Source organism: Phalaenopsis equestris, unplaced genomic scaffold (genome assembly GCF_001263595.1).
Source record: "Phalaenopsis equestris unplaced genomic scaffold, ASM126359v1 Scaffold000347, whole genome shotgun sequence".
NCBI classification, from domain to species: Eukaryota; Viridiplantae; Streptophyta; class Magnoliopsida; order Asparagales; family Orchidaceae; genus Phalaenopsis; species Phalaenopsis equestris.
Genome location: NW_018164789.1, coordinates 252,214 through 263,453, shown reverse-complemented (window position 1 = coordinate 263,453; position 11,240 = coordinate 252,214). Strand labels below are relative to the sequence as shown.

Here is an 11,240-nt window from a genome sequence, read left to right as displayed (position 1 = left end):
TGGTAGGTGGCCGGTAGGTGAGCGGTAGGTGAGATGTGGTAGGTGGCGGTGCCACATTACAAAATTTCCCTGTTACCTTAGTTCATTAATTGGGGGTCAAAATAACAATATTTAAATCAAGTTCGTTTTCACATTGCATTAATGTTTATAAGTCGTTTTATTTTGTTTGTTGGAGTCTTTTTCAGTTCAAATTTTGCTAGCTTCCTGACGTCTATCCTATGTAGGGAGTATTTAGATGAACTTTGTGTCTGCCCACAACATAAAGAAAGATTTTATTATCAGTGTAATAAGACATTGGGGATGTAGCTTTTGAGTTCCAACTGACCAAAAAAGACTTGCATTGGGTATGTGCAAGAAAAATCTATAATATCTATAATTTCTTTACCATGTCAAGAAAAAGACATATAGGACTTAACCACTGCATTATGAGTTACCCCCGTGGACTGTGAAGAATGCACGCATATTTTTCTCATCAAGCTAAACATGAAGTTTAGGGAGTTTTGAAACAAACAATTTATACCAATGCACATGAGAAGGTAAAAATGATGATGAGATGATGTGGTGAATTTGTGATATTAACATTAAAATTATCATTGCTATTTAATTCATATATATATATATATATATATATATTAAAAAGAAATGGCCGGAGGCTATTATACGAGCTCCGGTCATCCCTCATGCGTCTAAGAATTCAAGTACCATACTCTACACTTGGGGGTAATTGAATCCCAGACCAGAGGGGACTTACAACTGACAAGCAGATGCTCGACCAACAGATCTGAGTACGCGATGCATATATATATATATATATATATATATATATATATATATATATATGACGCGTGTGTGGAGCTGGAAGTGATCGACACAATGTGAAAGTGAAAGGATCTTACTAGTAAAAGTTCATGAAACCGGCAACATGAAGGATAATGAAAAGAGAGAGTATTTATGTTATTTTTTACGCATGTTAAAGTTTTGTGTGTTGTATGAGTAAATATTCAAGTTTAAGCGCTAAATATGTAATTTATAAAATTTTGAGTGCTATGCATGTAAAACTGCCTCAACAAATAATCTTAGGATTCAATAGATTGCTTGTACAACCTCATTGAGTCCTATTTTTTCTTTTGTTTTTTTTTTCTTGATGCAGGCATTCTAGTTTCTTTAATGAGTGAAAATAGCCAATAAAAATACCTTGTTTAGGTACTGTTTTGCTAGGACTGGGATGTCAATCTTCCCTTTGATTCCACCAAACATTGAACCTATAATACATTTCCCACACAAGATTTCAGCTGAATCTATCGTTATTGGGTTTCCATGTATTTCCACTCCAAGAATGATAGTTTTACCAGAACCCTGCATACAGTGGAAAGAAACAATATAAGTTATAATTAAGGGAATTAGAATCATATTTAAAAAAAATAATTTAAAGGGAAAACAAATGTAACCTCTGTTTTTGTTCTTATTTTATAAAATTTTCTGGATTATTTCTAAGCTAAGAATTATTTAAGTTCCAACTTGAACTTCAAACTCCTTTCCCATATCCGTAAGATTACAGAGGACAATTCACAGATACTGAAAGAAGAGAGAGAGAGAGAGAGAGAGACCACACGGGAGCTATTGAAAGCATCACTCATCAACGGTGCCAAACCAATGCACTCAAAGCAGTAATCAGCACCTCCATCAGTTATCTCCTTGATTATCTAAATATGAAAGCAAAAAAATGTTAGAAAAACTATCAAGGCTGTGATAGGACGTTGCGAATATACGGGAAAGAAAACAAAATCATGTAAGCTCAAATTAATGGATAATATTTCAATTGACCAACAGATTATTGAAAAGAGAAACTTAGGGAGAAAAAGTGAGACGGAACAAATTCCTGAAAAGAAGTGACCAGACCTCAACCGTCGATTTTTCCCCTGTATCTTTTGGGTTAACAAAATGAGTGAGCCCAATCTTTTTTCCTGCAGGAAGAACGTAACAAATTTTTATTGCAATGATAAAGTCATAAAAAAGCATAGTAAAATGGGAGTTCTGAAAAGCTTTGCTTTAGATTACAAACTGCAATCAAGAACTAAAACGACATATAAAAAAAAAAGTAAAAGTCACAAGAAAAAAGGTAGATGAGGTCCGCATAATCCCTTATGCTAGATATTTGATATCTTTGGCAGTTATTATTCCTTAGTAATTCATTATTTCTATCCAGAGTTAATTTGATAACCAACGGCCATCCAGCAGTGGTGGGAAATTCTTTATTATCATATAATGCACTAAAATTTTTGTTCCTCATAAACTAAAGTGAGACATATTGGTTTGCTGATTTATTCTCCTTGTTCAACTCGATCTTTATAAAGATAACTTGAGCTATTTATGATGTTTTAAAGCTCCTATACAACATATTTTTTTTATGTAAACAATTTCATAGACATTAAATATTCAAGAAGAATTTGTTAATGAGTGGTTCTTTGATGTAGTTTACATTAAAGATACAAGTGCATCAAGTCTAAGAAAAAAAATTGTGATATTTTCTCTTATTACAATCGTGGTATTCATAACATTCGACACATTTTAAATGCGATGCATTTTGTGTCAACAATAAAATAACATATTCAAAAAATAAAATAAAAAAATAAAAGAAACATAGTGCTATTCTTTATTTCAGAGGTTGAAATTATTTTTTGTAAAAAATGAGATAAATACTTTAAATATAAATGATCCATATTCTAGATGTCAATGACACACTCAACATAAAAATATTATTATTATAATGTAACACCATTATAAAGTTGATATTTTCATAATCACTTTAGATATACAATTGCAAGAGATGAATAATAGATTCTCTTAATGTAACTTCAATTTTATTTTCCATATAGCAGTTTTAATTTTATTTTCCATATAACATTTTAACAAAAAATCAAATAGTCATAAAAAATGTGAAAATGGCTTACCAATCTCAAACTTTTCAGGGTTAATATCTACCCCAATTATTTTGGAGGCTCCATGGAACCTTGCTCCTTCAGCAACCTACAAAAAAAAGCATGCCATTTCTAAGAATGTGCAATTAATTGAAAAAGTTAAGCTCATCCTTGGTAAGATAGATGGCTGAGGAGGATGGATGTCCCCACAAAGGATCTGGTGAACAAGCAGGTTGGCAAACGGATTAGCAGCCTCACAAACATCCCAAGTCTAGGATTCAAATGGTTGCTACTGATCTGTTCAAATTCTAGAAGAATGTTGTTATTGAGGAGACAAGTAAAGATGGCAAGAAAAGTAGCAGTTCAACGAAATAACCCTCACAAAAACTGAAACCAAGTCCGAGAGATCCGATGCTGCCAAAATCGAAAAAATTTCAAAATCTGGTTCATCTAAGATTAACATGCATTCAAAATCCGAAAGCCTGAAGCTCGAAAATTTCTCTTCAGACAGATGCTCGGTTTCTGAGAAAATTTCTCGATCAGATGCCATCAAAATTGAGAAAACCATGAAAGATGAATCAGCCAGTTTGTCTTATGAAAGATGCAATAAAATAGAGACTATCAAAGTGGAAAGGTTCTCTAAGGAAGAGAAACAGACATCATTTTCCAAAAACCCTTCCATTCCCACTGGACCTCCAAAGCTCACTGCAATGGTAAAATGTAACGATCCTGTGAGAGACAAACTCAGGGAACTCCTTGCAGAGGCTTTCGTAAAGGTTTCAGAGGAGGCAAGTGAGGATTTGAGGGATGAAGTGAGAGACGTGGTTGATGAAATAAACATATGTGATCCAATTCGTGTTGCAGTTACTGTAGAGTCGGCGATGTTCGAAAAGCTAGGACGGTCGAATGGTGCACAAAAAGTTAAATATAGATCAATAATGTTCAATCTGAAGGATTCTAAGAACACGGATCTTCGTCCCTGAGAGGTTCATCACCATGACAGCAGAAGAGCAGACTAGCGACGAGAGAAAAACATCGAATAAGCAGTCCAAGAGAAGGCTTTATTTAATTCTGAAAGAGGAGGGCCTCCGAAAGCTACAACCGATCAGTTTCGATGCGGTCGATGTGGACAGAGAAAATGCACTTATTATCAGTTGCAGACTAAAAGTGCTGATGAACCAACGACAACTTTTGTGACTTGCGTAAACTGCAACAATCACTGGAAGTTTTGTTGAGAATCAGTGCCGTGATAGTTTATAAATGTGAGGAAGTTTATGGACCTCCTATTTCTTTTGTTGTTATTTGAATTAGATTATTTAGTTCATTTACTGTAACATGGCTTAAATTCGTCAGTCTTCACTTTTAATGAATTTGTCTCTTACAATAATTTAATTATCTCAATGTTTGTTAAAAAAAAAAAAAAAAAAAAAAAAAGGGATGACACTGAATTCTGAATTGGCTCGACGACTATTTTCCTTTGCTTTCATTTCATTAAATAATAATCTTACAAATTATTTTAGGTACAAAATATTATCTATAATCTATTTTTGATAACTTAATAATACATATTCATAATCTAAATATTCAGCTAAAAGGGAAATAAATAAAAATAAAGATATTGTAAATAATTTAAATAAGTAAGCTTCTAATTATAGAAAACTCCTAATTTAACTGTCTGATTTCCGTCCTTCTTGATTGGCAGTTAAAGCTTTGCAATTTACTTTGAGATGAGTGTAGTATACCCACAAATTTTTATAGAAATATAAAATTAAATTAAAATTAAAAGGTTTCATCAGTCAGCAATAATTATGGGCAAAAATAAAAATTATAAACTTTAATTCACAATTACCGCAAATCCCACTGCACCTAACCCAAATATGACCACAGAGGATCCTGCCTCCACAGCAGCTACCTTTCGAACAGCTCCAACTCCTGCGTTGTAAACATAATCAAAATTTTAACATTCTAAGGAAAATCATAATTAATGAAAAGCTACGTCATACTAGTCAACAAAATAAGTAATAAATTATGCACTCAAACAGGATATAGGAGAGCATTCAGCCTATAAGCTCAATAACAGATGTTCTTAGTGCCATGCTTCGATTGTATGAAAAACAGAAACTAACTATAAATTTTTTTTATTTCTGATGCACCGTATGTTGAAAGAATTCTTAAAATATGCATATCGTCAACATATATTTAAGAGAAAGCTGTTTTAAACTCTCCTTGAGCGTACGATCTAAAAGGGTTGCAATTTGGCTAGATGAGAAGTTTATCTTTTCAATAATCTACTCAATTTTAGATTCTTCGCATAACCCTTAAGGAAGATGAAATTTTTTATTGTTAAGAGCTTAGATGAATAAAATTGGAGTCTTATTTACCACATAAGCTCCAAGATCCTTACGCTCTAAAACACCAAAAAACTTTTTGTAGATTCGCCATAATATTGGTCATGTCATGTTGTCATTGATAAACTATGGTCTAGTATGAACCAATTCTTTTTGGATAATTTATCTTGAGGAACTCATCTTTTTTGGATGCATTAGCCTCGGTTCAAAAAGTAAAAGTAGTCTCAACATCCGTGCAGAATCATCATCTCTTCATCGATGTCTTACATTGCACTACGGTATAGTACTTGAATCCATTATATACCGATTTGGTAGTTAACTTATCATAGCAGTGATGGCGATAACATCATTGTAAGGTTCCCCTGGGGGGCAGATTTGTGTCGGAGAATGTGATCGGCGGGTGAGTGCTGCTCTTCGAGGCGAAAGTAGCAACGCACATTTCTCCCCACCGAAGCTTCTTCTGACCGGCTCCCAGAGATGAATTTCACCTCCTCTTAAAATGGCTAGTACTATCTGAACAAAATCAATGGTATATACTCGGATTGGTTCATCTCAAATTTCTTCAAAATGGAGTTTTTCCTTGTCTCTGGTTCGTCGCTCCTGGCATACAAACTCCTTGAGTTTCCTAGCTATGATCAACTCCTTTACATCCGTACAGATTAATCACCTCTTCATCGATGTCTTACCTTGCACTACGGTATAGTACTTGAATCCGTTATATTCCGATTTGGTAGTTACTTATCATAGCAGTGACGACAATAACATCATTGTAAAGGTTCCCTAGGGGGGTAGATTTGTGTCAAAGAATATGATCGATGGGTGAGTGCTGCGCTTCGGGGCAAAAGTAGCAACGCACAATTCTCCCGACCAGAACTTCTTCTGGCTGGCTCGCAGGGATGAATTTCACCTCCTCTTAAAATGGCTGGTAGTATCTGAACAATATGAATGGTATTTACTCAACTGATTCATCTAAAGTTTCTTCAAATGGAGTTTTCCTTGTCTCTGGGTCATCGCTCCTGGTGCTACAAACTCCTTGAGTTTCCTAGCTTTGATCAACTCCTCAACTAGGCTCCAAAGGTCTAGACATACCTCCGTGTAGTGGCCATGATCTCTGTGATATGCAAAGTACTTCTTGGTATCTCGAAGAAAAACTCCAACTCTCATTGACAGTGAAATACCCCTTATTCTGGATGACCTCAACTAGCTCGACCATTGAGACACTCAGTGGAGTCACCTTTGAAGCTTTTTGGATCGTTTAACAGTTAATCATTGGGATGAAATAGCTAATTTTAAGGGTATAGAGCTTGACCACAATAGATGTAGATCTTGTTGGCTCCCTGTTATCTTGAGGTGATCGCTTGTCTTTGATCACAACAGAATCATAGATGTACCTTCCTTCGGTTTCCATCTGTTGTCCCTTCGAGCCCTCTTCTGCAGACGACGGGTGATTAACTCCTCTCAAATAGAAGCAAGGATGGAATTGTACTCCTCGACCAAGATATGGTTGTTTGCCAGCTCCAACAATTTGGCTAAGGTCTTTGGTCGCTGAAGACCCAGTGCATAGCGTAAAGGCCACTTCTTCAGCCGTTGGGCAAGAGCCGAGTGTGCTATTGCATGTTCCAAATCTTCCTTCTCCAGCATTTCATTTTGAAATTGAGTGACAAACGAGTGGAGGCTCTCGCTTTGCCCATGCCTGATTTGCAAGAAGACTTGTAAACTCTAATGTGGTTTTTGGCCGCTGACAAATTGTGGCACAAACAACCTTTTAAAATCAGTTAAGAATGTGATTACTATGATTCTTAGTCTGTTTAACCACTTGAGGGCCAAATCCCTCAATGTGATGAAGACCAACAACACTTCATCACACCTGTGATCTTAAGCAGGCAGGTGGTCCACTTGAAGGATGCTATATGGCCGATCAAATCAGTTTGACCTTGTAGGATTCCGACCAGGGACTTTTGAATGTCTCCAGGGACTCAGCTTTAGAAATCTGTTGAGAGAGCATTCTCTGACTGTCGAGATGCTTCGGTTCGCCCGGACTATTGTTTGTTCTTCAGTGCTAGCCCAACATTGTCATTGTATTGGGAATCTCCAACCAGTTCCGGGCCCTAGATCACCCTTCAGTCGTTGGTCACCAGCTCTTCTTCTCGTGAGTTCTACTCCCGGGAATTCTGCTTCCTTCCCTGAGCAACTACCTCTCTGAGAGCTTCCAACATGTAGTCCTTTAGATCTGGGATCTGTCGATGCACAAATTCTTTGGCGCATTCTATGTTTGCAGTGTCTTTGAGTTAAGTTTTTCTTCCTTGTGCTACCTCTCTTCTTGTTTGTGACATGATCCATGCTCATCTAACCTTTTAGAATGTTGGATCCTAATTTTTCCTTGAATTAAGCCCAAAAAAATAGAGTGTAAGACAGAAGAGAGATAAAGAGATAGAGACAAATAAAAATGAACAGTAATTTAGAGGATGTGTGTGATCCTTTATTCATGAAATGATCCCCTATTTATAGAGAAATGGGTTACGATGCGTGAATTTACATATGCAGCTCTGCTTTAATAGCGGTTTCACAAACTATTACATGTATTTTACATATGTTGGCACGGAGCCTGGCAGCTCTAAGTTTTTGTTGGTTAGACTAGTGAACCCTTGGACAGGGCTATCAGTCGACTAAGCTAGAGAGGCTCGTCGGTCGGTCTGGCCTGCTAAGACTACCAATCAGCTATGTTGGATGTTTTCGTCTGACTGAATCATTACTAGTAAAAGGTCGGCAAAGTTGACTTGCTCAGATTAGTGGAGTCGATTGTTTGAACAAGTCTGGCTGCTGACTCTCAATCCTTGAGAAGAAACTCTTGTTAGCTGGGTGATACTAGGTTATCAGGCAGAGAGTAATTACTGTAATCCAATAGGTACCCGCTCTTATACGAAGTGAACCCACCCCGAGAGATGATTGAGATTCGTCCTACTGACTATTGATGACGTTCGGGGAGGTTGCTAAATACCTTCAAGAGAATTGTAAGATCTGAGAGATTAACATTTCCCCTTGGGTTGGTTCCATTGCTGGTAATGTACTAGATTTCTCTTTACTTGGTGGTTGATCAAACTGCTTAGGTTCGGGCCGCTTGGTTGACTTGATCAATTTTGATATTGATCGGACACATGAGCCTACGAGTCTTCTATTAGTGGACCCTTCTTAGACAAGCCTTATCCTATCTGTGCCTCCAAATCTTCTCGAGATTCGTGCTGGTACTTTTTCTGTTTAAAGTCTCATCTAGTCAATCTTTCAATTATTGGAGTGGACTGAATTCTAAAAGAAAAAAAACTGATTTAAATATTAGGGAGGTTTGAAATCTAAGAATCTACGGCAACATTATGTTTTATTAGACGAATTTTCTACAGAATAACTAGTCAGCACTATCGTGACAGACGAACGGTGCATCCCTTCTCTTTCTCTACTTACTATGAAACTACCACATACCCAATCTGGACTTTCTTTACCTCTACTAACTATAGAACTACCACAACACCCAATCTGGACTACAGTATGAATTTTCTCCAACAGCAGGTAGGCTCTTATTATAAAATATAAAAAGTAAGTAAACATTTGAACAGGTAACGCCGGGCTTAAAAACCGAACTATATAACTTACTGACGTCACGTTACCAAAACTTGGTTTTATATGGCCGAAAGTGCGTCTTCAAGACCCACTGTCCACTTGACACGGTGCCTTGACTCAAGTGCACTTGTAGCTTTACTATACAATCTGGGCTAAGGCCGCTTAGCCATCCAACGGCCAAAAGACCCAAATGGCGATTAAACGAAATCCTCTTCCAATTCACTCTTTCCTAAAACATAGATTTAAACAAATTGCTTGTAAATATTTTATTCATCTTTTTTTTTTCATTTGTTCCAATCTTAATTTCATACTAAGGATTTGAATCCTTATCAATTGCCAACGCAACTTAATTGTTCATTTTATAATATTAAAAGTAAATTCATTAAATTAAAAACAATTAAATGATTATTCTAGCTCAGAATAAAAGAAACATGGCGATCAGAATAGTTATTAAATTTAAAATAACTCAAAAAAATATTAGAATATTCTAATACGTTTGCATCAAGATAAATCAATTGTATCACACATAAAATTAATTTCTAAGTGTAAAATATTTTCTCTCAACATAATTAAATTATTAAGTAACACAACTAAATTATTTAAAAATAAAAAAAATATTAGATATAATAATATAATTAAATTTATGAAATTTTTACACACTAATCACCTAAAATATTAAATAGAATATTTTAATCACCAAAACTTTAAATATAACATTTTTAATAACTATTTTTCATTACAACCAAGCTTCTAAACTCATTCTTGAAGGTTTTAAAAATTTTAAATAATTAAAATATTATATTTAAAATTTGAAGCATTAAAATATTATATTTAATATTTAGGATAATTGCTACCTAAAAACCCTCATATTTATATATATAACACATGACATAAAATTAAAGACCCATACAACAAAATTAAGCGTCATTTACACATATACTACCCAAGCCTTAAAAATTTTGCATATAAAAAATCTAACTTTGCTTCTTATATTTAAACCACTCAAATCTTTCATATAATATCAAAAATACAACTTTTCGAGCAAAAATAATATGAGATATATATCTAAAAATTGAAATTTATAAGCTAAATATATAAAATATAGATCACTAATTTTAAAACTTATCGCAATAAAAAAACAAAACCCACAGCAGGCATTCAGAACTGTTGCTGCTTGCTTACCTGTAGACACTCCACAACTGAGAAGACAAGCTTTCTCCGGGGGAATACCACCATCAACTTTGGTCACCTGAGACACATCAACCACTGTGTACTCGCTGAAACTGGAGACACCCAGAAAGTTGTTCACGGGCCGACCATCCGCATCCGTGAACCGGAGGGTGCGATCCCTCGGCATCCCCGGCATCACACTGAACGGCACAGTCGTGCAGAAATTGCCCAGATTCTCCGATTCGCACACCTTGCACTCCCCACAGTTTGTTAGAAACGTTGGCACTACCGTATCGCCCACCTCCAACCCCTTTACCCCCTCACCCAAGCTCTCAATTATTCTAGCAAACAAATCATCTATGGATTAATCGACATACAAGTAAGATTCGGATAAATTAAATTAAATAGTACCCGAAAGCCTCGTGGCCGAAGATGCGCGGAAGGTAGATTGAGAAAACCTATTAGGGATGATTGAAGGAAGGAGGTCAGAGAGATTGAGTAAAATCAATGTTGAGTTATGAATGGAGAGATAGTAATTAATTAGTTACCGGTCTGCGCCAGAAGGTGATGTCGCTGTGGCAAAGGGAGGTGCAGATGATCTTGATGCGGACTTCGAAGGCTCCGGGAGGGGCGACCTCAATCTCTTCGATAAGTAGGGGTTCGCCGGAGGCTCTGCACACGGCCGCTGTTGAAGGAGTTGAGGGAGCTCAGGTATTGAGTAATGGAAGTCAGAGATGGAGAGGGAGGAGAAGTTTATTTGTTATATACCTTTGCAGCGAATAGGCTTGGGGGATTTCTCCATTTGATTTGATGAGGTCGCTAGTTTCTTCTCCACGGAGACGAGACTGTTTGGCTTGAGTACTAATAAGGGCTGTGTGGGTGATTCTCTCTCCTCAATTGTGTTTTTTTTTTTTAAGCGGCCGGCAGTGTTAAGAAAAAATATTTTATGGGGACTCTCACTTAAAGTTATGTGTAGAGTCTAATGAAATCAAAAAATGAAAGAAAAAAATTGGTCCGGTAACACAGGGAAATATTCTCTGTGTGTTATTCCATGTTCTTCAGGTGTTATTGTATGTTATTAAGGAGTTATTGTATTCCGGGAATATTATCGATTTTATAATAACACAATAACACATCAATAACGCTTGAATAACACATAATAACACTTAAATAACACATAATAACATATGAA

General features: G+C 36.0%; 2 protein-coding genes across 2 annotated transcripts in view; one reads left to right on the top strand and one right to left on the bottom strand.

Annotated features, from left to right (window-relative positions):
- LOC110026025 (alcohol dehydrogenase-like 7) overlaps window positions 1-10,963 on the bottom strand; it is a 17,766-nt gene extending 6,803 nt beyond the window's left edge. Inside the window, exons 1-9 of the mRNA XM_020726773.1 lie at window positions 10,817-10,963; window positions 10,597-10,733; window positions 10,460-10,506; window positions 10,061-10,389; window positions 4,768-4,850; window positions 2,952-3,027; window positions 1,900-1,964; window positions 1,608-1,703; window positions 1,195-1,356 (exon numbers count right to left, since the gene is read on the bottom strand). Coding sequence (XP_020582432.1) covers window positions 1,195-1,356; window positions 1,608-1,703; window positions 1,900-1,964; window positions 2,952-3,027; window positions 4,768-4,850; window positions 10,061-10,389; window positions 10,460-10,506; window positions 10,597-10,733; window positions 10,817-10,850 — 1,029 coding nt within the window. The 5' untranslated portion in view covers window positions 10,851-10,963. The remainder of the gene's footprint in view (window positions 1-1,194; window positions 1,357-1,607; window positions 1,704-1,899; window positions 1,965-2,951; window positions 3,028-4,767; window positions 4,851-10,060; window positions 10,390-10,459; window positions 10,507-10,596; window positions 10,734-10,816) is intronic.
- LOC110026024 (transcription elongation factor TFIIS-like) lies at window positions 3,034-4,321 on the top strand. Its single transcript, XM_020726772.1, is given in 3 exon segments — window positions 3,034-3,894; window positions 3,896-3,963; window positions 3,966-4,321. Coding segments are annotated over 3 exon segments (771 nt in total). The 5' UTR covers window positions 3,034-3,379; the 3' UTR covers window positions 4,154-4,321.
- Window positions 10,964-11,240: the final 277 nt, after the last annotated feature.